The sequence below is a fragment of the Eretmochelys imbricata genome, chromosome 12 (genome assembly GCF_965152235.1).
Source record: "Eretmochelys imbricata isolate rEreImb1 chromosome 12, rEreImb1.hap1, whole genome shotgun sequence".
Lineage (NCBI taxonomy): Eukaryota > Metazoa > Chordata > Testudines > Cheloniidae > Eretmochelys > Eretmochelys imbricata.
In genome coordinates, this window is record NC_135583.1 from 31272859 (window position 1) to 31299036 (window position 26178).

At 39.2% G+C, this 26178-nt stretch overlaps 1 protein-coding gene across 3 annotated transcripts in view; it reads left to right on the plus strand.

Moving 5' to 3' along the window:
- WWOX (WW domain containing oxidoreductase) overlaps nucleotides 1–26178 on the plus strand; it is a 681681-nt gene that overhangs the window by 456772 nt on the left and 198731 nt on the right. The window contains exon 9 of one of the 3 annotated variants that reach the window (XM_077831293.1): nucleotides 17340–17363. The exons of the other annotated variants lie outside the window; for them this stretch is intronic. Coding sequence (XP_077687419.1) covers nucleotides 17340–17348 — 9 coding nt within the window. The 3' untranslated portion in view covers nucleotides 17349–17363. Of the gene's footprint in view, nucleotides 1–17339; nucleotides 17364–26178 lie in introns of those variants that run through there. 3 annotated transcript variants of the gene reach the window in all.

Genomic DNA, 26178 nt, shown 5'->3' on the forward strand with positions numbered 1-26178 from the left:
TTATTCCCTCTAGAGATGTCTAAGAGGCAGAATTTCTGGCTGTTAAAGATTTGCTATCCCACAAGCAGCATACTGAGAGTAACCCCAGGTTATTTATAACTGGATTTTATCTCAGAAAACTAACTAAAAGAAGATAAACCAAAATTCTAAGGGAAAATGCCTTAAACATCTAATATATTATGCTGTGCTTAAACAGATATTTTAATTTTAACAGCTTGTCAAGCCCAGTGGAGCTCTTTTTCTGGTTTTGGGCACAAAATAAGATAACACTTTTTGAATTCCTACAGGAGATCTCCTAACTGTATTTAAAATTGAGGCATAAAATATGAAAATATGAGTTTGCAATGCGTGATGTTTAAACTCATGTTAATTTAATTGATTTTCCATGTTTGCTAATTCTAAGAGCTGTAGTACTTCTAAATCTCTCCTTTTAAGAAACAAATACATTTTAAAAAGATGTTGTATTAGGAGGCAATTTACAAGCTGATCTGTTTTCACAAAGTTATGTTGTGTATTCCTTCCTCTGCCACTGCATCTTATTCCTGACCACCAATGTCCCTGATTCTACCAACACATAAGCGTGTGTGCAACTTAATACACCTGAGTACCCCCACTGATGTCTGTGTGACTACCCACATGCAGACAGTTAGCATATGTGTAAAAGCTTGAAGGAGAGAGGCCCAAGTTTGGTATCCCTGTAGTGTGGATGAATTATGGAGTATTCTTGTGGTACAAATAGAGGGGCCAAACCTGCAAAATACAGGGCACCTTCACTTAGATTTTAAGCATCTCATATAGAATTGAGATCCAATGTGACTGGTTTAAAGTAACAAATTCATTTCATTTCTGATATGAACTATCTTTGAACCCATGTCTGTCAATTTACTGTTTCACATAGCACCATCATTGAGAATAGTGGAAGAAAGACTTTCTTCTATCCGGTCTGCAAGTTAAAAGTATCACCACATTTTACACAGTACAATAATCACTGCCAATAAGGTTTGTCTTGCATATAAATTGCTTGAGCAGGGTTTTTAGACCACTTTGTAACTATTATTAGTACTTCTTTTTCTTATTTGTAATAATAATACCTAGCATTATTACCTAACAATTATGATGTACAACTGCCTGACATTTCCAGATGGTGAAACTATTAACGATCTCCTCTAGCTTTTGCTTTTAATTATTCACCTACCTGAAGCAGAATACGGACAGTGAGTTTGTTAAGAATGTAGTGTGAATAAGAACAATTGGTTTATCTGAAAAAAGAAAAGGAGTACTTGTGGCACCTTAGAGACTAACAAATTTATTTGAGCATAAGAGTGTTATCACATAGCAGAAAGCTGTTCATGTTTGACTTGTGTAGGCCTGGATGTCACAAAAGAATGACTGGCCTTTTTGGTGTACATTGCTGAATGTAAATAATTCTATTTTTATTTTTTTTAATGTCTGCTTTGGATTTTTTTTCCCCTCAGAGGATTGTAAGCACTCTGATACTGTATGCATGTGATTCTGGCATCATAGCTGAAATGTTGCATCATTTGCCATAGCACAAGAAATAAACTGAGCAGTGGATTTAGTAGAAAACTATATGACAGAGAAAATTACTGATCACACGATTTGTCTTTTTACACTTCTTGCCATTTGTAACTCAAAGAGATGGCTGGAAAATTATCCTTCAGGATTGTTCCCTGCCATCTGTATTTTCTTTTCTAAATTATCTAGTCTTATAAATATTTGAATAACATTTGATCAGGATAAAATCTTTCCTTTCCAGCTCAGTACAAGAACCCACTTTGGCTCTTGAGACCATAACAGTCAGGTAAATTAATATTGATTTGTTAGAAAATACTTTTCACTCTGTCTAAACATCTTCTGTACTTTTGAACCAAAATTATGAATTTAAAAGCAGGAAAGTAGTTCTTCACAGTTTTCCCAGTGAAACTAATTATGGACAAAATTGTTCAAAATGTATTGGATGTGTTTTCTAAAATACAGTATATCTAGCAAAAACCCTAGGAGGAAAAAAGGAAAAATAAGTCATTTGCTTACTCATACAGGTTCCAATTCAGAAGCCCTCAAAATACTTAGAATATCTTTAGGAGTGCTTTTTTATCCCTCAGGACTGCAATGCACTAATATTTTGTAAAGCAGAATATGAACACTGTGCAATCTCCATAGAGTGTATTGCAGGTTACTCTGCATGAGACAAACGTATGTGTTTTCTCATTGCCTAGTATAATTTATTGGAAATAATGGTTTCCTTCTTTGCACTAGCAAGAAATTAGAGAGCTATTAAAATATACACTCAGTACTGATACAAAACAAAGTTTTCTATTTAGTTGTGTATATTCCAAGTTATGGGTTGCAGAGTAAAATAAACCAAACAAATAATTTTTAAAAAAACAAAGGGAATGGTCATCCCCAGCACTTGGAGAGGAGAGGTAACTCTGCAACTTCCTGATGATGGGGTTTCATTTGACTTGCTATGTTGAGAGAGAAAGGGATCATCCCCATCCACATGGCTTACCTTCTGCAGAGGCTCAAGACTACCTCATTTTTTTTTCTGTGTTCCTCATGGTAGCACAGCTGTTTCGCAGCCCATCACTCCTTGATGGCCACGCCTCCTGAAATTCCTATAGGAAACTAGAAAAGGAGTACTTGTGGCACCTTAGAGACTAACAAATTTATTTGAGCATAAGCTTGCGTGAGCTACAGCTCACTTCATTGGATGCATGTAGTGGAAAATACAGTGGGGAGATTTTATATACACAGAGAACATGAAACAATGGGTGTTACCATACACACTGTAATGAGAGTGATCAGGTAAGGTGAGCTATTACCAGCAGGAGAGTGGGGGTGTGTGGAGGAACCTCTGTAGTGATAATCAAGGTGGGCCATTTCCAGCAATTGACAAGAACATGTGCAGAACAGTGGGGGCGGGGGAGAATAAACATGGGGAAATAGTTTTACTTTGTGTAATGACCCATCCACTCCCAGCCTTTATTCAAGCCTAAGTTAATTGTATCCAGTTTGCAAATTAATTCCAATTCAGCAGTCTCTCATTGGAGTCTGTTTTTGAAGGTGTTTTGTTGAAGAATTGCCACTTTTAGGTCTGTAATCGAGTGACCAAGGAGATTGAAGTGTTCTCCGACTGGTTTTTGAATATTCTAATTCTTGACGTCTGATTTGTGTCCATTTATTCTTTTACATAGAGACTGTCTAGTTTGGCCAATGTACATGGCAGAGGGGCATTGCTGGCACATGATTGCATATATCACATTGGTAGATGTGCAGGTGAACGAGCCTCTGACAGTGTGGCTGATGTGATTAGGCCCTATGATGGTGTTCCCTGAATAGATATGTGGACACAGTTGGCAACGGGCTTTGTTGCCAGGATAGGTTCCTGGGTTAGTGTTTTTGTTATGTGGTTGCTGGTGAGTATTTGCTTCACGTCGGGGGTTGTCTGTAAGCAAGGACTGGCCTGTCTCCCAAGATCTGTGAGAGTGAATTAACTTAGGCTTGAACAAAGACTTGGAGTGGATGTGTCATTACACAAAGTAAAACTATTTCCCCATGTTTATTACCCCCCACCCCCACTGTTCCTCACACGTTCTTGTCAACTGCTGGAAATGGCCCACCTTGATTATCACTACAGAAGGTTCCCCCACCCACCCCCACTCTCCTGCTGGTAATAGCTCACCTTACCTGATCACTCTCCTTACAGTGTGTATGGTAACATTGCTTCATGTTCTCTGTGTATATAAAATCTCCCCACTGTATTTTCCACTACATGCATCTGATGAAGTCAGCTGTAGCTCACGAAAGCTTATGCTCAAATAAATTTGTTAGCCTCTAAGGTGCCACAAGTACTCCTTTTCTTTTTGCGGATACAGACTAACACTGCTGCTACTCTGAAACCTATAGGAAACTAGGGTAAGTTCAATGGTGTGGGGAGGTCTCCAAATAAATTAGTGCAATCAGCTTTATCTTACTTGGGGAATCCTGTGAGGTGCAAGAGTAATGGCCTACCCCTCCTTCCTGTCACTTCCCCAACCCCAGGATGCCTCTCTTAGATCAAAGATGGGCACAGTGTATCTTTTAGGATTTGGGATGGTTTGACTCCTGAGAAAAGACAAATAAGTGAGTCAAGAGGTCTCCAGCAAAAAAAAAACCAAAATGGTACACGCTTCCTTCATCATCATTGTTGCCTGTGTGCATTATTTATGGTGGTTTTAATTAATCTGAGTCTTGGACAATGAACATAAGACATAAGCCACTTTTCATCATTTAAACTATATGCAAATTATCACAACAAATGCTTTTAATTTGACCAAGACTTTCTAAACATAAAGGTTTGCTAAAATTCATGAAAAAGAATGAAGTAAAACACTACAATAAAAAAGGAAATGTCATTTGGTTTTCCTGATAGTTACTGAGTTCTCTCCATATATGTGCATGACGGGTTCTGCTGAGTGAGCTAGGACACTGTCTCTTTAAATGTTTAACAGTAATTGGTTCATGTCCTGGTGTTCATTGAAAATCCTAGACATTTCGTGTAAAATCTTCTTAATGAGGGGATGAATTTTTCATTCACATTAGAAAGCTCACTCTGACAAACAATTTCTAAATAAAACTTTGGTGACATGACATCCCATATTGGACTTGACAAAGAGGACAGGTGCATTAGAATAAAACTGTATGGCGATCCTTCAAGCTGTCAGCCATGAATATTTTATTTCTTAATGAATCATCTTTGTGAAATGAACTTTCTTGTTGTAGTGTCAGTGCCATTTACAACAAAAAACCTGCTCCTTTTAAAAGGTGAACTTAAAGATGCTGATGCCTGCATAAAATGCTTAACCCTAGCTGAGGTATTCAGTAAATTTAATACTGTTTTTTCCTTAACTATTCGAAATATAGACTCACAATAGCCAGCATGACTGTGTTCAACACAACCTTTAAAGCTGTTGCATTTTTTTGTTAACAAAGTCAGAATTCAAGATAGATTATCAATAATGTTGATCCTTTTTGAAATTAGACCTGATATAAAAAGTCACAGCAGGCTTCCCTAATTATTGTTTTCCTGTTTTTTTTTTAAATAAAATAAAATAATGTAGCACCTCTGGATGGCGCTAGATTAACAGCACCAGAGACCGAGGCTCTTCGTTTAGTTAAAGCAGAGGTGTAGTTTGGGTAGCAGGAGTTCATAGTACAGTATTTCTTATTGTTGTGCCTTGATACATAGGGACCACCACAAGGAGTAAGAGGATTTTTTAGTCTCTGGACTGGTCCTGTCCTTGGCCCTTTTCTCAAAACTCTCTGTGCTAGAGGGGTTGTGAAATGGGGACATCCTTTCCACTGAGAATGCACCCAGACCACCCCGACATTTCACATAGGCCCTCATGGAATAGGTTTATTATACTACCAACTTTATTCCATATTTGAGGTCCTAGAGGTGAACCAAATACCATACCAGTCTCCTAAGCATCCAATCAACTTGTTTCAATATTTTAACAGAATACAAATGTCAGACCAATTTATTCTTTCTCAAATTCTTTAAGTGTAGTAAATTGGAGCTTACTGTTCATGCTGTTCCACATTCACCAAGTTACTTAAAAAAGTATGCATTTTGAAATTTTGCTTGATTTCAACTCTGTGGAGAAAGTTACTACTTGTATTGATATTTTTAGAAGTGATTTCCACTTGATTGCAAGCCACAAAAATTATCTTGAGTCAACTTAATTTATAATATATTGCATATTTTTGGCACAGAGATTGGATGTTGTACTCTGTAGATTTATTAGATGATATTATATATTATTGGTCACCTCCTGTTTTCGTAGTCCCTGGGTAGGTAGATTATATTCTCTCTTGTCCCTCCATACCCCCTATGGCCCAATCCAGATCTCTTTAAAATCAGCAGAGAGATTGTAATTGATTTCATCATCATGAGTAGGCCTGGGCCTCTAGTACTAAAACCTCCAGCCATCTCCCATCTCAACCACACCTGTAGAGCCCCTCCCAGTGTTCCAGGTTCTGCCCTTCCCGATCAGGCTTTTCTCAGTATGTCAACACTCCTCCCCCTGGGCTCTACAACAGAAAGTAATAAATGACCTGATTTACACCACTGATTTCCATGGGATTAGGATTAGGCCTCCAAGTACATTTTCAAAATTGTAGTGCTACTCCTCACACTTACCCCAGTGATGCACTGGTGGAGTTTGTATTTTTTTCTTCTGCAGCTGCTGCTTTATCTGTTATATATGATAGTTGCTGAGCTGCCTACCGTGGGCGTCTTAGGGAAATCTAGAGTACAATAGAATGATTAAGTATGTCCAGCCTTAAAGTAGTATATGAAACGGACCTCAAAGACTGAAGATTTTGATTGCTTCATCAGAAAATGTGAAGATCTTAAACTTTAAGGCCCCAATCTTGAAATCTGCTACTTGTAGACGAATCCCTATGCACACCCATGCTCCCATTATCTCAGATGGGATCCGCATAGATGCGAGAGTCTGATCATGCAGAGCTTGGGCCTAGGATGTCCCCAAATTGTTTCTACAATATTTTAAAAACAACATTAATAATTATTATCCATGTAAAGTCATCTGAAATTAGTAAAATCAGAGGATGATATGCTGGCTCTGTTGAAGTCAATGACAAAACTCCCATTGACTTCAGGGTAAGATTTCACACATAGGCTTTGGCCTCTAAATATATTCTTGTCCTGAAAAGAAGAATTGTATTCTACCATATCGCTGAAATGATCCAATCCTGTGATGCACACACACTGAGGAGTCCCACAGATTTAAGAGTAACAGCCGTGTTAGTCTGTATTCGCAAAAAGAAAAGGAGTACTTGTGGCACCTTAGAGACTAACCAATTTATTTGAGCATGAGCTTTCGTGAGCTACAGCTCACTTCATCAGATGCATACCGTGGAAACTGCAGCAGACTTTATATATACACAGAGAATATGAAACAATACCTCCTCCCACCCCACTGTCCTGCTGGTAATAGCTTATCTAAAGTAATCATCAGGTTAGGCCATTTCCAGCACAAATCCAGGTTTTCTCACCCTCCACCCCCACACACAAATTCACTCTCCTGCTGGTGATAGCCCATCCAAAGTGACAACTCTTTACACAATGTGCATGATAATCAAGTTAGGCCATTTTCTGCACAAATCCAGGTTCTCTCACTCCCTCACCCCCCTCCAAAAACCCACCCCCATACACACACAGACTCACTCTCCTGCTGGTAATAGCTCATCCAAACTGACCACTCTCCAAGTTTAAATCCAAGTTAAACCAGAACATCTGGGGGGGGGGTAGGAAAAAACAAGAGGAAATAGGCTACCTTGCATAATGACTTAGCCACTCCCAGTCTCTATTTAAGCCTAAATTAATAGTATCCAATTTGCAAATGAATTCCAATTCAGCAGTTTCTCGCTGGAGTCTGGATTTGAAGTTTTTTTGTTTTAAGATAGCGACCTTCATGTCTGTGATTGCGTGACCAGAGAGATTGAAGTGTTCTCTGACTGGTTTATGAATGTTATAATTCTTGACATCTGATTTGTGTCCATTTATTCTTTTACGTAGAGACTGTCCAGTTTGACCAATGTACATGGCAGAGGGGCATTGCTGGCACATGATGGCATAAATCACATTGGTGGATGTGCAGGTGAACGAGCCTCTGATAGTGTGGCTGATGTTATTAGGCCCTGTGATGGTGTCCCCTGAATAGATGTGTGGGCACAATTGGCAACGGGCTTTGTTGCAAGGATAAGTTCCTGGGTTAGTGGTTCTGTTGTGTGGTATGTGGTTGCTGGTGAGTATTTGCTTCAGGTTGCAGGGCTGTCTGTAGGCAAGGACTGGCCTGTCTCCCAGGATTTGTGAGAGTGTTGGGTCATCCTTTAGGATAGGTTGTAGATCCTTAATAATGCGTTGGAGGGGTTTTAGTTGGGGGCTGAAGGTGACGGCTAGTGGCATTCTGTTATTTTCTTTGTTAGGCCTGTCCTGTAGTAGGTAACTTCTGGGAACTCTTCTGGCTCTATCAATCTGTTTCTTTACTTCCGCAGGTGCGTATTGTAGTTGTAAGAAAGCTTGACAGAGATCTTGTAGGTGTTTGTCTCTGTCTGAGGGGTTGGAGCAAATGCGGTTGTATCGCAGAGCTTGGCTGTAGACGATGGATCGTGTGGTGTGGTCAGGGTGAAAGCTGGAGGCATGCAGGTAGGAATAGCGGTCAGTAGGTTTCCGGTATAGGGTGGTGTTTATGTGACCATTGTTTATTAGCACTGTAGTGTCCAGGAAGTGGATCTCTTGTGTGGACTGGACCAGGCTGAGGTTGGTGGTCTGGGAACTCTTCTGGCTCTATCAATCTGTTTCTTTACTTCCGCAGGTGGGTATTGTAGTTGTAAGAAAGCTTGACAGAGATCTTGTAGGTGTTTGTCTCTGTCTGAGGGGTTGGTGCAAATCCACCAATGTGATTTATGCCATCATGTGCCAGCAATGCCCCTCTGCTATGTACATTGGTCAAACTGGACAGTCTCTACGTAAAAGAATCAATGGACACAAATCAGATGTCAAGAATTATAACATTCATAAACCAGTCAGAGAACACTTCAATCTCTCTGGTCACGCAATCACAGACATGAAGGTCGCTATCTTAAAACAAAAAAACTTCAAATCCAGACTCCAGCGAGAAACTGCTGAATTGGAATTCATTTGCAAATTGGATACTATTAATTTAGGCTTAAATAGAGACTGGGAGTGGCTAAGTCATTATGCAAGGTAGCCTATTTCCTCTTGTTTTTTCCTACCCCCCCCCCAGATGTTCTGGTTTAACTTGGATTTAAACTTGGAGAGTGGTCAGTTTGGATGAGCTATTACCAGCAGGAGAGTGAGTCTGTGTGTGTATGGGGGTGGGTTTTTGGAGGGGGGTGAGGGAGTGAGAGAACCTGGATTTGTGCAGAAAATGGCCTAACTTGATTATCATGCACATTGTGTAAAGAGTTGTCACTTTGGATGGGCTATCACCAGCAGGAGAGTGAATTTGTGTGTGGGGGTGGAGGGTGAGAAAACCTGGATTTGTGCTGGAAATGGCCTAACCTGATGATTACTTTAGATAAGCTATTACCAGCAGGACAGTGGGGTGGGAGGAGGTATTGTTTCATATTCTCTGTGTATATATAAAGTCTGCTGCAGTTTCCACGGTATGCATCTGATGAAGTGAGCTGTAGCTCACAAAAGCTCATGCTCAAATAAATTGGTTAGTCTCTAAGGTGCCACAAGTACTCCTTTTCTTTCCACAGTTTTAAATGGGAGTTTCACATATGTAGCAATTGCAGGAGAGGGGGGAAATATGATAGATTTATCTTAATTGTCATTCATATATGTAATCATAATGCATGCTGCTTTGAGCTTTCTAGCTCTCACCTCAAAATTAGTAGACTGTCTTTTTGATCTCAGGATATCCTTTCTTCTGTTTCTAGTTTTATGTTCATTTAAATACACTTTCTCAACAGCCCTGCAAGGACTAATCAAATAAACTTTAAAAGATTGTACTTTATTAAACTATTTTTATAATGAGTTCCTATTACCAGGGACTACAGAGTTAAAAAGGTGATATCACTACAAATAATTAGCAGAAGGCATGCTGGACTGGTAGAAGTGAGTGGATCTTAATCAATAGCAATATGATTACACCTATGCAGCAATTATAAATTATTTAAAACAGCACCCCCAGGTTACTGACTAGTTGCCTTTAAATTAAATTCTCTGTCAATAATTGATGCAAAGAATTAATGTGAGAACACCTTCAGTTACTGAAACTTTTTAAGGTGGTATAGAATATTGAACTGTTGCCTGTCATTAGCAGCAATCCTGTCTCTTTAGTGTAACATCCTTCTTTACTGAATTGGTCGAGAAGGACCTCCAGACCATGAAAAATGACTAATGATTCTGAATGCAAGGTTTTCTCCTCTTCTAAGGACATTGACACTGTGAAATGTAAATTTCATATATGAGAGGAAGTAGAGGCTAATGATAGGGAGATATTGCTTAGCCAGTTTGGTATCAAATTAATAAGCAGAATAGTTTCTTAGTGTGTTTTTATGACTTTTAGATCAGGGGATTAAAAAATAGAGTTGAGGATTTAAAAATATAGTGTTCAGCAATGTTTAGAAACTTGCTGATGTTTTATGGGCCCCAGTTTTCACACCATGAATAGCCGTGAACACCCAATCATGGGTATGAGTGATGTAATTATTTATGAACCTCCTCCTTTCTGCATATTTTTATTTTTTATAGCCTGTAGTCTAGGGTTCTGTTGCTGCTGTCACAGATACCATCTTGCACCTTAATTTCACTTCTCTCAAAGCGGGAAAAAGGAAATTAAGCCGTTGCAATATTAGAAACATCAGTGATGACAGCATATGGGTTTGTTCCAACTTTCATTAAAGCCAATCGTAATCTCGCCATTGACTTCAATGGGAATTGAATCAAGCCTCAATTGCACAGACTTGTGCTTGTGAGTTTTACCTTAAAATTTCATGATTTTCTCTTGATAAGCACCCTTTTTGTCCCATTGAATATGAAGGAGGTACTTTGCTTCTAGTACTTGCTTGGTCCCAGGGTGAATCTTGCGAGATTGTGTGTCCAGGATAAATGTCTGGTCTCTATATGCTATGGTTTTTTTATGTTTGAGAGCACTCTCCCTACTAAATATTTCAAACATCATTCATGGTATCTTTAAAAGCCATAGCACAATCCATACATCTCTCTTGCCCTGCCTCTCAAAATTTTAGCCACTTTCCATGCAGATCTCCGTGCCTCAGAATTCTGTTGTTTTGTTTGGTGGGAAGAATTACTCTCCTCCTTTAATTGGTACCTCTTCTCTATTTTCAGATTTTAAAGGTATCAGACATTACAATAAATATAAGACTGCTTTGAATAAAGGCTTTGTGAGGAGCCTGCATTTCTGTATTTTAAAACATCATAAAACCACTAAGAATTACAATTTGTAATAGTCAAAGTAATATCAAGGCATTGATCTAAATCCACAGATGCAAGGAATTTTTCAGAGTTAAGGCTGAAACATTCAGATGACATTTTATCCTACAGTTTCCTTATTGCTTGCTTGCTATTGCAACCTGGCAAATATATGTTAATTGTAGATATAGTGGAGCTAATTTAGGATGAAAATGAAGACTTCTTTGGATCATTCCCTTTCCCAAATTGGTTTAATTTCTGAATCCATGTCCAAAATATTCTAATTTATTATTTTAATACGGTATTTAACAATGCAGAAGAGCTAAAGATTAATACGATAAATCATACTTGGGTGATTTTAAAAAAATAATAATTCATTTTATAAACAGTTTTTAATGTTGTTATATCGCCCTCTGTAGTGAGACCCTCTTGCACCTTTTCAATCAACCAACTTCAACAAGTTCTTTTAAAAAGAGGGCAAAGGAGTTTTGGGATGTCCAAACTCAGGTTACTGGGAGGATACAAGAGAGAGATAAAAGATTACTCATTACAGACAAAAGGATATTTCCAGGCTCTTCTCTGGAGCCAGGCCCACCGTTACAGGGTAGCAAGCAAGGCAATTTCCTGGGGCCTCATGCCACAGGGAGCCCCCTCCGGCAGGGCTCAGGCTTCAGACCTGTGCAGTGGGGCTCAGGCTTCAGCTTCACCCCACATGGTGTGGCTTCGGCTTCAACCCTTAATGGTGGGGCTTGGGATTGAGAAATATTGTGACAATCCAATGTGTAAGCAGGCAAGGGAGGCAGGGTGGGGGCCCACTCCTTAGTGTCTGCCCTGGGCCCAAGCAAGTCTAACGCTGGCCCTGTCTGGAGCCTATTAGCAGAAGCACACATCCTGGAATAAGTAGAGTTACATAAATAAAAGTCAAACTCAGTATTTAAAATGAAAACTCTAGCCCTCTGTGGCCTTTTAGAGATTGTGGCCTCAAGCCTCAGGTCCAGCTGAACTTTATGTGGCACTGAACCTGGGGGAGATTGCAAAACGGTGGCTTTGTGCCATCTTTGTAGTTCCCTTATCTTGACTGTGTCTTGTTCAACTTCCAGTGGAAGTTGCATCAGCCTCATTTTTGGCTGAGACTGCAGGGAATGGTGACCAGAAAGCTGTGGCTGTGATAAAAGTCCAGGAAACAATATTACCAGTCGTGTGTGTTCTCCAAAATGTAGCTTTTTAATGTAAATCACAGAATTTAGGAGTGCAGGGACACGTCAGCCCTATCTTTGTCTTCCACCAGGTCAGACCACTAAACTGAGGATAAATACAGAATACTAGAGATATTTTGTTTTAGGGATCTAAGTGTGGGGCCATGCGTCAGGAACTATAGAAAGGGAATTAGATGGGTTTCAGAGTAGCAGCCGTGTTAGTCTGTATTCGCAAAAAGAAAAGGAGTACTTGTGGCACCTTAGAGACTAACCAATTTATTTGAGCATAAGCTTTCGTGAGCTACAGCTCACTTCATCGGATGCATAAAGTGGAAAATTATGCATCCGATGAAGTGAGCTGTAGCTCACAAAAGCTTATGCTCAAATAAATTGGTTAGTCTCTAAGGTGCCACAAGTACTCCTTTCTTTTTGAGAAAGGGAATTGAAATTCTGCCCCAGACTCACTACATGGTCAAAGGGAAATCAGTTTAATTCCATGTGCCTCATTTTGACCATTTGTAAAAAGGGGGTGGTAATGTTTCATAGTAATGATGTGAGAATTACTTAAAGTTTAGAAAGAGAAGATGGATGAGGTAATATGTTTTTATTGGACCGATTTCTCTTGGTGAGAGAGACAAGCTTTTAAGCTTACATACAGCTCTCCTTCAGGTCTGTGAAATGTACTCCGAGTGTCACAGCAAAATACAAGATGGAACAGCATAAGTAGTTACTTATGCTAAACAATCTATTCCACCTTGGAGTACATGTCCCAGACCTGAAGAAGACTCTGTGTGAGCTCAAAAGCCTGTCTCTTTCACCAACAGCAGCAGGTCCAATAAAATATGTTACCTCATCCACCTTGTCTCTCTAATATCCTGGGACCAACATGGCTACAACACTGCATATAACAATTAATTAAAGTTTGTGTGGTGTCCTGAAAATATAAAGCTTCGTATAATTTCCAAGTATACTATTGTAGTTGTTGTCGGAGGCACCTTAAGGACCTTGCAAAATGATCCAGTGTGCACTGTTTTTGCCTTGGGCCTTTGAATGACAACATCTTGAAATGATGTGTCTGTAATTACAGGTAGCTCGCAACAGTCTAAGGGCTGAAAAAAAAACTTCTAAACTCTTCTTTTAAAAACAGACAGTTCCTGGAAACCTGCTGTTTTGAATGCTTCAAGACAATAAGGATCTCAGTTGCCCATAATGTTTATAGTGTTTGAACTTGCATGTTAACTCACAGGAGTCTCAGCTACTATTTTGGGCTAAGAGTGCTGACTCAGTTTGATTTGTTAGAGGTATATTGAAGTTTCAGTTTAAGTAAGCACTCCCATGTGTACAGGAAGACACTGTCTGTATATTTACTGTGTCAGCTAAAGCTTATATGTCTTATTCATAAAGTGGCCTCCATTTATTCCTTCCTTATTTGATTGCATGTTATTAAAACACATACCCAGTCAATAAAACAAAATGTAACAAAAATGCAGTGGCTTATGCTTAACCTCAGATAATTAAAAATAAGTGGTGGAAAAGCTTGTGCTGTGTTGTTAGAGCTCTTTATTCTTATTCTTTCTCATTCTTATGCACTCCTCATTGACCATTTTCTTTCTGCTGAAAGTCCAACATACTGAGGTTGGTTGCAGCATCACTAACAACTTTCCAGCACTGCAGTGCAGCCACAATATCCCCTTCAAAAAAGATTACACCGTCTCTACAGTTTAGTGACTTGGAACCCTCTCTTCATTCTGTCATTTTTACCCTTCATTCCTTTGGCATGTGCAGAGTAGGAAGTTTAACGAATGTTGTAAGTCTTCAGTCATCCATTGGCCCAATTTTGAGTGCAGGAGATTTTGCATACATAACTCATACTCTGATGAGCAATTGCTCATTTTATGGATTTTCGAGCAAGCATGGAAAATATTTCAAGTCGTAATGATTTTCTTTGAGTCCAAAATCTGAAAATGCAACAATGGATAGGTTCCACTCTCCCACCTTTTGTTCTTTTCATTTGTGCTTTCCTCTTCCCCCAACACCCAAAACATGTCGAATTTAGGAGGCTGAACTGAGATTAAATTGAGAATCCATTTTTCAAAACATTAAATAAAAATATATTTAAACAAGAAAATAGAAATGTTAATGAAGCAAAAATGAAAGTCCCCATAAATCCAAACTCATCCCTGTCTGCTCCTGCTGAGCAAAAGATGACCCTTATACAAATGTAACTACTGAACCAAAACAGATATTCATTTTAATTTATGTTAGATCACATGGAAAATAAAGTCCTAGGACTTCTTTTTTAAATTATTCTTCTTGTTTAGCTTCAGTATTCTTACTAACCAGAAATACCTGTATCTAGAATATAGCTGTCTACTGTATCTATTTCGGTATTATTGCCGCAGTTTGATTTGTTAATCTTCAGCACAACCTGAATGCTCTTCTATTTTTGTATGCAACAAATTGGTTAACGTGTCCAGGGACCAGCTTAGGTGTCATGGTTGCACAACCTACTCATGTGTTTCTTCAGCCTGAGTGATTCTGTGGGAAGGGCTGACGGAGGGAGGAGAGGACCATATTAAAATAGGATGAAATGAAATCAGAAAAGAGGTTAAAGAAATAAAGAGATGTGACAGAAACTGTGCATGACAAACGTTGTTTGTGCTTTTTAGAAACTTATGAAGTTGACCTTTTAGACCTCAAGAAGATCTCCAGCTTTCCATGCCACAGATGTTTTGAGAAATTGATGACTAAATTCGTCCAGGATTTGTAATTTAATTCTCAGAATTTTCATTGAGAATTTATCTGATTAATGGGTTGTTTCCGTTTTATCATCTCACAGCCAGTTCTACAAAATATACCAACAACACATAGTTCTTAAATGTGGGTATGTGACCGAAAGGAAAAGACATTGCAAAATCCTACGCTTATCAGCCCTGCGGCCGCAACCCTATTCTTCCCGTAACACTGTGCTAGTGTCGATTTACGAGAACGCATATGTGTGTGTGTGTGGATGTGTGAGAACTTATGTGTTACACATCAATATTATTGCTGTTCATGAAAAAAAAAATCAATGTGGCTGAATTGTTTCCATAATGATCATACATATTAGATCTGTGTTAATGTGTAATATCCGGTTTTGAAAACCACATTTCAAGGTCTGATAAATTTGTCACAGATCAAGAATTTTCTTACAAGAGATATGAACTTGCCTGATAAAAATAGCAAGCAAAGTCTGTTAATCATCTTCTTTACTTCCATTCATTTTGTCTTTCTTTTTCTTTTTATCAAACCTCAGTTGCAGATCAATTTAGGAAATGACCATTTGTGAAGTTCTGAGGATATAAAGAGAGTGTTTTACTGTTAATAATGTAACTGGCACTTTCAGCACACATTTATTAAAATGCATGCAGAAATTAACTAATTAACCTTCACAACTCCCCTGGAGGATTGGCAGTATTATCCCTATTTTCGTAGATGATGAAACCCAGGTACAGAGGGGTAGAGGGTATGTGTAGGCTGGCATTTTTGTTCCTCTTGTGACTTAAGATATTTGATTGCTAATTTGCTGAGTGTCTAGTTTAGCATTTTGAAACTGACATTCCAAGACACAGATGTTTGTGGTTTACCAAAGGCTGAGCCCTACATGTACTCTAAATGATTAACCCATGGTCACAGAGTCAGTCAGTAGCAGAGCTCCAGTTAGAATTTGGGAGATCCTAGCTGCAAGTTCTAAGTACTAGACCACAGCTACGCATAACAGTTTTGCTCTGCTGGGGAGATGTCATAGTGACCATGAGTTACAATGTTGTCACAGTAATCGTGTGAGGAATTCAGGAAGTGTCCTGCACACAGTCCTCAGCTGTCCACACAGTCCTGCATTTCCTCAAATAATTAAAAAAAAACAAAACAGAGGGGCCCCACTCTGTTTTGCATCACTACCCGTACAAAGCAGCCATTCAGTCAATGGATTTGACCCTTTCCTTAAGGGAATCCTTAGGTGTCACAGAGCTACCATAGTGAAGCAGGCATGTCTGAGTGACAGAGGGTGTCCAGATCATCCCTGTGCCTCTGTGTTCCTTGGTGGTTGGAGTGACACCTTGGGGTTGTGAGAAACTGGATTTATTTTGGAAAAGCCTGAGGAAAAGCCTCCTCTGATTTACACTGGGAACTGGTTACCAATTTAGGGAACATAAAGATGATCTTGTGTTGAGCGCACCTCAGCTGGCCTGGATGACCTTGCCCAAAGCTATTCAAGTACCTAATGCAGTCTTGGGAAATTAGTCCTCAGGCAGAAGGAGTTCAAGATAGAGGTTAGGCTGTTTGGTGGTTCCCACAGGACAATGCAAATCCCTATAATTTTTCATATGGGGGTCTGCAACACTTTTAAGCTGACAACACTGTAACAGTACCCTGTAACAAACCCTATTTTCACAGCTGTGCAAACAGCCCTGGTGACATTTTCACTGATGCCCAGGACAATAAGAAAGAGCAGGCACTGGAAATCAATGATGGTTTGTGCATCAGTAAAATGAGGAGAGGAGAGTGGTGGTTCTGGTGAGAGCAACATTCATTGCCAAGAAAAAGCAGGAGGAGAAGAAATGTTAGTGTCAATATTTTACAGGGGATTACAAGAAAAAATAGAACAGGGCAAAAGTTAAAATATGCTGTTTGCAGTGTCTCTTTGGAAAGGGTGGGTGGAGGAAGCTTTGTTTAAACAGTCTGATAGAACTGATTTTCCTTATGGACCTCTGTAACAGCAACTCCCCATTCCTCCTTATCAAAGTTAATGTTATTTTTAATCAGTTTCAGTTCTCATAAATGGCCCCATTAAAACTGTAACCTTGGTCATTAAGACAGCTTTAAAATAAAACTAAACTCGAAGATATTATTCTGTAGGAGTTGGCCTGATGACGTTCAAAAAGGGGAGAGTATCAGTTTAACGAAGTTCTACTTGCAGTCCTTTCTCTTGAGTCGCAGTAGAGACCCACAGGCAGTGTATTTGTAAAGAGTGTTTGATAGTAAAACTATTGTCAGGCCTTTAGGTTAAAGAGAGAGAGGGTAGATTTTTCACACACCTTATTCAGCTGTGCAGGGAAGGTCTCCCATCTTACTCTCTGGTTAATCCTGATCATATTGTGAATCTGTTTCAGGTGGGTTGAGCAGGTGTATGGGGAAACTTTGGCAAACCAGTAAAGTGCCTGAAACCAAGAGCTTTGGGTTGAAAGAACCCCGGGTAACACAGGGACCTCTTGAATATTCTCTCTTGTGAGCAGGTGAGTGGGGAGGCCTGGAAAGTGGGACGAGTCTTGGATCTGGGCTATCCCATTCATCAGCTGACTTGGCACAAAATAGGGAGTAAGATGCTCAATTAAAAGGGATGAAGAAACTTAGTTCTCTTCCCAGTGCAAGTGGAGAACAGAGAGTCCCAGCTCCTTAGTTGCAGGGCTTCTCCTGGGCCATCATGTGTATGTCTACACTGCAATTAGACACCTGCAAATGGCCAGTGCCATCTGACTCAGGCTGTTGCTTCTCAAGCCGAGGGGCTGCTTAACTGTGGTGTAGACATTCAAGGTTGGGCTTCAGCCTGACCTCTGGGACCCTCCCACCTCACAGGGTCCAAATATCTACACTGCAATTAAAGTGCCCCTTAGCCTGAGCCCCAGGACACGCAGTCAGCTGCCATGGGCCAGCCATGGATTTTTAATTGCAGTGTAGACATACCCCATAGCTACAAGCCACACCTTGTTCCAGGGCCAGGTGTAAAAAGCACAGTCTAGTCCTCTGTGACTTTGTTATATAGAATTAGAACCGTGCCAACAATTGAAGAAACATTTTACGCTAATATTTATGTGAGTTCAAAAGAGAACTTTGAATTAACTGTGTTTGCTATTCCCTGGAGCATTGGAGGGCTTGAGCTCCCTAGTATGAATATTCACAAAGGAACAAAATTTCACCTTGAATATTCTCTGGTACAGTTTCAAACTGTATATTAAATTTTACTATGGTGCAGTTCAGGTGTATTGGTTGGTCACATGGATCCAGATTTTTAAAGGTATTTAGGTGCTTAACTCTAATTGAAATCAATAGCAATTACACTCCTTTGTGGATCTGGTCTGTAATGTATCTAATCTGAAAGGACAAACAATACTACAAGACTGATGTAACTAGCAAGCACAGTGTGAATTGCAAATATTTGCGAAGATTTGCAGGATAAATGTATGAATAATTCTGAATCTTAAGTAAATCTGGGAACTCCATAGTCAGTTTGCTGACAATTTATGAAGAGAAATAAAAGAATTTGTGAAATGCATTACTTGTGAATAATTAACTTGGCCCTACTTATAATAATGGATGCTTTAGCGATGAGGGAATCTAGTGGATTATATACTTTGGTAAGTTGTGTAAAACAATAAATCCGTGTTTTATGTAATGTAGGGATGGACTGCATACATATGTGGCTAAGAGGGCTAATGCAGCCCTTTGATGTATAGGTAGAGGGATATCAAAGAGGAGTAAAGAAGTGGCATTATTATTATTATTATGTTTGTATGCAACATTGGCAAGACCATTACTGGATAGTGCTTTCACCACAGGTGTCCACACTTTAAAAGAGCGGTGAAAAAAAGAAAACGGTTCAGAAAAGAGCTACAAGAATTATTCGAGGTCAGGTCAGCCTGCCTTATGTGAGAGATTTGATAATCTCAGTCTATTTAATATATTAAAAATAAGGTTAAGAGGTGACTAGATCATGGTCTGTAAGTACCTACATCGAGAGAAGATGTCTGATAGTAGAGGGCTAGGTAAACAGGCAAAGGCATAAATGTGATTCAATACAGGAAGCTTAACCTGGACAAATTCAGACTGAAAATGCAGTGTACATTTTTAACAATGAGAGTAATTAGCCATTAGAACAATTTAATACAGGTTATGGTGGATTCTACACTAGGGTCTGTAGGGAAAGATTAGATGTATTTGTAAAAGACAAGAAGTGATGGGCTTGATGAAATTCTGGGGCCTGTGTTATATAGGAAATCAGACAAGGTTATGATATCACTTCTGTCCTTTAAAATCTGTGAATCTGGGACTGTATTAAAAATCTATGAATCTATAAAAGAACAATCCCCAAAGAGTAGGGCAGCAAAAGTTGGTAGTCTGCTTTTCCTTCTACAATTTCAGTATCTGTAGAGCCAGAGAGGTTGGCTGAATTGGAATTTAATCCAATAGCAGATCAGGTGCCTTAATGGTCAAATGTCCATCAACAGGATGGTATAGAATCACCTGTGCCTATTTGAAGTTGTAAAAGCCTTACACATTAAGCACAAGTTCAGGGAGGAAGTGAGTATTCCTGAGGCAAATGAAATTTTGGATCTGGGCAACTACTACTAAGAATACATTGCATAAGCCCAGTGTTTTTCTTTGGGTCATTGAGGTCTTGACCAGCCATGACACTCACTGTGTCAAGAGTGAGGAAGAACCAGGCTAGCTGCAACAGCACTGTAAACCATGGAACTTTAATGAATGCATCTACAATAAAACCCTAACTTCAGAATATTTACTAACAAAAGGAGTAGGGGCAGAAGCTCCCTCATTATGGAATCAAATGGCGCCTACATTCCACCTAAGTATGGAAGAAAAGGAACTCAGTCTGATTGGATCCCATAGTTCTTCTCCAAACATTCGGTACTATAAGAGGGTGCTATGTGCCATGGGGAAATTATTTCTAGACTGTTTCCAAAGGCCAGTTGGTCACACCATTGGCAATTGGGAGCATGTCCCGTATGTCTGAATGTGCAGAGACAAAATGCTGAAATTAGTACACTTACTCATAGGCAATCTATCACCCTCCCCCCTACCCTTGTGAATGTAGCAAAGAGTTGTATTAAGAGTCAGACACATGAAAGTCTGAGTTCATGCACCAAAAAGCAGCATTTGAGGTATAAAATAAGAGGATTTGAAAGACCAGTAGCTGTACACAGCGTGCTTAGAAAATGGTTGCCAGTGCTGTTTGATTTGATATTTTCTGCACCAATTTCCAAGTTAGCTTCCCCTCCTCCCCCAACTTTGGGATTCTGCATCTCCAGTTTTAAAGTTTAAATAGATCTATACTTTCCCTGAGGACTTATGTGCAAACTAATATTAAGATTAAAATCTTTTATGTTTGTTCTGTAGCTTGAAACAGAAAACTAGTGCATAGTCTGTTTTATCCCACTGGCTCTCTGAGGTTCAGGTATTAACATAAATACAGCCCATTAACACTTGTTCCTCTCTGTCAGGACATAAATTAAGTCTGCAGGTGTTCCATGAAGCTTTACCCTTGGTACTAATTAAGCCTTGATAATTAGGTTTGTTAAATTCAGGCCTTTAAGCTTATATTCCCTCTTTGGGTTGCCAAAATGGAGATTTGCAACATACAAGGCCTATTTCTGCAGACTTTTTTTTTTCTTTTTAAATAAAACAGCAATCATAAACTCTTTGCTATTTAGATGGTTTAGAGTTCAAAACCTAAAAAGAATTTTGACATTAGTTTATATTTACATCAGAGCAGTTTCTTTTTTGGCGGAGCATGGTCAATGTCGTGGAAAGTTTCCAGCCTTTGTCACCCATATGTTAAGAACACAGATGCGTCTGCTAGATAAATTGTTATAATTCCAAATGAAACATCAGTCAGAAATGTGTGGGCTGATATCCTAAAAATGTTATTGCAAATGATGTGTTTAAGCTACAGAAGTTTAATTTAACAAACATTCTCTGTATACTGTAGAGCAGTAAAACTTTATTTTTTGGCCCTGGGGAAAAAAAAGGAAAATGCTTGATTTTTGTTTAAATGGGGGGGTGGTGGTGGTGGTTGTTGTTTTCAAGATGTTGTTATGGTCACACGTCACATGGGTTCAGTGCTAAAAGTAATAATAACAATAATAACAATAAAACAAATCTAGTAGGAAGGAATTCACTTGGGAATAGGGTTATTTGTAACACATACACAGAACATTACATAGTCTGATCAAAATGGATTTCCTTGCCAGTTAATCTTTTGTTTCTCCATAAATATATTACCCATCAGATCAAATGTTTGATAAATATCAGTTTTCATCCAGAACACATGAAACCATTGAAACAACTCTATTAGAGGTACTTCCAAGATTATACATTGCAATCATGCTAACTTAATGCTAATAGCCTTTCACATTTTTTTATTCATGGCATATTAAGTAAAATCACATTTTTAATCAAAAGCAATTAAAAAAAAGAAGGAAAAGAATGAATAAATAAATGCCACTGGGGAGTTTCAGCCACATTACATTCCCATTCTTCATTTTATTTAGTGTTTTATTGACCAGAAAGCCACAATTAATCATTTTGGGCAAGAGCCATGTTTTTGGTAAGCAAAAGGGTTTTGTTCAGCTGCAGAACAAAGTCATAACAGTTTTTATTTAGCATTCATAAAGAGACTTGTTTGTTTGTTTGTTTGTTTAGCCTGATTTTTGACTGCTTGTAGGGCACCATGTTAACACTGTGAAGTTCTAACATTTTTTTTTAATTTTCCTAGAAGAAAAATTTCATTTGTGGAACAACCATTGGCTCTGCTGTGAAGAAGTGTGAGTCTGGGATTTCACAAAGAATGGGCAATGGAAAAGTGTAAGGAGGGTGAAAGAGCAGCTTTGCATTATTTAATATTCCATCACAGACTTTGTCCTTGGAAGGGTCGTGCCATGAAAACGAAAACCCCACAGCACTAGGGTGTCTGCTCGCCACTTGTTGAGGGAGAGAAAAGCAAAGTGTATGGTAGTGTCCATTAAAAACTTGCCAAGGCCACGTCTACACTATGGTGACTTTCATGGCACAGTAGCTATTCCAGCATAACTCATAGTGTAGATGTCACCTACAACAATAGAAGGGCTTTGTGTCCCGCTGTGGAAACTCCACCTCTCCGAGCAACAGTGGCTATGGCAATGGGAAGCATTCTTCAGTTGACCTCACTGTGTCTACGCCAAGGGTTAGTTCGGCATAGATATGGCACTCGGGTTTTAATTTTGCACACCCCATAGCACTGTAGCTATGTTGACTGACCTAAGTTTTAAGTGTAGACCAGGCCCAATTATTAGTTGAAAGTAAAACTAACTTCACTGTGTTATTTGCAGCATGCCGGTACTTATAATGGTTGTTATTTAATACTACTTATATGTATTATCATAGTGCCTAAAAGCCCAGTTATGGACCAAGACTCCTTTTTGCTAGATGCAGGACAGAACAAATGAAGAATATGGCAGACAGTACATTCCATTGTGCAACACTCTCCTAAATAATACAGTAATTGCCAAGTTTTTAATGGTGATCCTTGTGAGAGAAATCATGATTGTACAATACTGTAAAACAGGGATCGGCAACCTTTGGCAGGCGACCCGTCAGGGAAAGCCGCTGGCGGGCCGGGACAGTTTGTTTACCTGCAGGGTCTGCAGGTTCGGCCGATCATAGCTCCCACTGGCCACGGTTCGCCGTTCCGGGCCAATGGGGGCTGCGGGAAGAGGTGGCCCAGCCCATGCTGCTTCCCAGAGCCCCCATTGGCCTGGAACGGTGAACCACAGCCAGTGGGAGCTGCGATCTGCCGAACCTGGGGACGCTGCAGGTAAACAAACCATCCCGGTCCACCAGAGGCTTTCCCTGACAGGCTGCATGCCAAAGGTTGCCAATCCCTGCTATAGGAGAATGTATATTTGATAGGTTCTATTTGCTAGTATGTCACGGTCATTTGGTAGATAATGTATAAGAGGCTGTATTGAACACATGAGTGTTCTGAATTTTTAGAATGAGGCAAGAATGTGACTTAGGATACTAGAGGTGATGCCCACAGTTTTTAATTAATAGCACTTATCTACACAGTGGTGCATAGTTCTCTTCTTGGGACGGAAAACAAACTTCTTGGTTTGGAGGCAAAACTATTTCAGTATCTGAGCTTGGTTACCTAAGAGTTATCAATCTGAATCCTATGGGAAGAATAAGGAATGTTTTCTTTCTTTCATGATTACGGCAGTTTGGATTCAAACTGTTTGGAGCATCAATGCTTACCTTTATGAATTCCAGAGGACTTGTTGTCGTCAATTCGATGTTCTTAGTTTACAGAAAAAACAAATGTTTTCTCTTTGATCTTTTAACACATAGCCCCTGATCCTGCATTGCAACCTGCCAGTACCCATGTGTAGTCCCATAGCTACCCTATCACACTCAGACACGCCCAGAATGGGAACATTAGCCATTAAGAAGCCCTACCTTTTATCCAATAACTGGCATTACAGAATATATTGCAGGAAATGTTATTAACTAAGCAAAGAGTCATTGCTGATTAACTACCACAAGGACAAAAAGATGGTGACTTTTTTTCTTTACTGTGAACTCTTGGATCATATACCCCACAGCTCTCAGTGGTAAGAGGAGAAGCTGCAAGGGCTAAAAGGTGGATGGGAAGCCAGGGGTTAAGGCATTTCAAAATGTCAGGCAGCTTGTTATATTGCAGTACATCATTTTATCCCTGGAGACTACCGCTGAGACCTAGGCCAAAGCTATATAGAGAGCAGGAAATTTGACACAAGCTTCCAAATTTTCTCTGTAGCTCTCTTGGGCTGAAACCCATATGCCATGGTTAAACCATCAGGCTTTGCTCCACTGAGACTTTAGGACAAAGCAACTCAGTATTTCCTTCTTAGTAAAAGTGTCTGCTCTTTTTCTTAGCAGAAATATATTTTCCCACCCACTATCTTCTCAGACTGAAAATAGCCTTTTTTTTCCAATTGATAATATGCCTTGATTTGCATGTGTCTTGTTTTTTCATTTGATTTTTAACTTCCCAACTATAGCATCAATGAAATTACTATTACCTAAAGGCACATTCTGATATGATCTGACTGTAGATAATTTTAGTATTCAGAACACGTCAATGGGTTAACATGTATTTGTCACCTATTGTCCAAAGACAACTTTAACTAAGTCTGAAATGGAAATTCTGAGCAATAATTGAGGCTAGCCTTTAAAAAGGTGAACAAATAAATGGTTTTGTTGAAATGTGTCTATGAGAGGCTTTGCATTTATCCATTTTGTTCACAATCATGGTATCTTACTCTGTGAATAATTCCATTGTGTTCACCATGATTACTTGCAAATGAGGATGCTATATAGTGTGAGTAAAGGATTGGATTCTGGCCCATAGGGGGCGGGGGGCGTGAATTGAATCAAGCCAGAATCATTAAGCTTTTTTATTGTTTCTCCATCTATAAATTGATGGCACATTGAGATTTTTGTTGTCATGTAACATCAGTTTCTTTTCGGATTTCCATTGCCACTTGCCACAACTGTACAAGGAAAAATTAACATGACAAAATTTCTGTTTGTGAAAAGTGGAATCATGGCAAAGTGTAGTCATTAAGAACTTTGTTATTGGGCCAGAACTTCAGCCCACATTCCATAAAGCTGCCTTCACAGGGCACCTGACGATTCTCCTGATGTAGGGGAATTCACAGAATCCCTTGCCAAGTTTAGGCCATCTGTCTACATGATTCTCTGCCAACCTATCTTCATGTCAGGGTCAGGAGGATGCTAGGTGTCCATTAAAAGCTGGTACAAGTTAGATCAACTTTAATACTGCTCTGACTTGCCTGGGAGCCAAGCCAGTCCCTGGTGGCAGGACTTGGGTAAGGACAGAAAAATGCTGGAAAGCCACATATTCCCCTCAATTTCCCACCCTCCCATTCAGCACCAGGCATAGCTTGGCCAGAGGAAAGGGTGTAGCCTAGTCTAGAATCTTGTACCTTTCTCATCCGACCTCCTTCCAATACTGTGTTAAACTATGTGACTAATGCCTCTCACATGGTTCTTTCTTTCTCTCATCTTACCAGGGAAGATTTGTTTGCCCAGGATAACATTTTCTTTTTTTCCCTATGTATATAATCTTATGTTTTTATGTATATGTGTTAATGAACCCAGGAGTTCTCTTCCAGTCCTATGACCTATGTTTCTGTGTGTTTACTCTTGAGAAGACAAGGTTGTAAGAGTGCGCTTTGCACTTGAAGCGGAACATGACGAGATGTGTAATGGTCCTGTAGGAGTTCATGTCATGGTGTGGTCCATAGTGTGTGTATTTGTGGATAAGTTTTTGCTGACTCAAAAGCTCCATTTTGCAAGAGCAAATGCAATTGTCCATCCAAACTGGGAATTTTCTGTAACTGCTTAATTAGCTAAACAGCAGCTGCTACAGTTAAACATTTTTATATCTGCCAGACCAGATAACTTGCACCCAAGAGTTTTGAAAGAATTGGCCAAGGAGCTATCTGAGTCATAAAAGTTGATATTTAACAAACCTTGGAATACTGGAAAAGTAATAGAGGGTTAAAAAAACAATTGAGCCAATATTTACAAAGGGAAAACAATGTGATCTGGTTAACAATAGGTTGGTTATTTTGATATTGATCCTGGCAAACATCACAGAAAGGCTGATACAGTACATAATCATTGAAGAATGACAGCATAATTAATGTCAATCAACATGTTTTATGAAAAAGCTTTTGCAAACAAGTTAATATCTTTTTGAATGAGATTACAAGTTTGGCTCCAAAGATAACTGAGTTGACAAAATATACTTAGACTTCCGTAAGGCATTTGGATTAGTGTCGCACAAAATTCTGATTAAAAATTAGAATTATATTAAGCTTATGTAGCACATATTAAATGAATTTAAAATGGGCTAACTCAGATCTCAAAGTATCTGTAATTGGAAATCTAATGGAGGAGTTTCTAGTAGGGATATACAAAATCTCTTCTCAGCCTTATGTTATTCAATATCTTTATAAATGATCTGGAAGAAGTTTTAAATAATTCCTGGTAAAGTTTGACAATGAGACAAAACTGGTGGAGTGGTAAATAATAAATACTGAGTGATTTGGATTGCCTGGTGAACTGGCTTGCTTGAACAACATTTGTTTTAATACAGCTAAATGCAAGGTC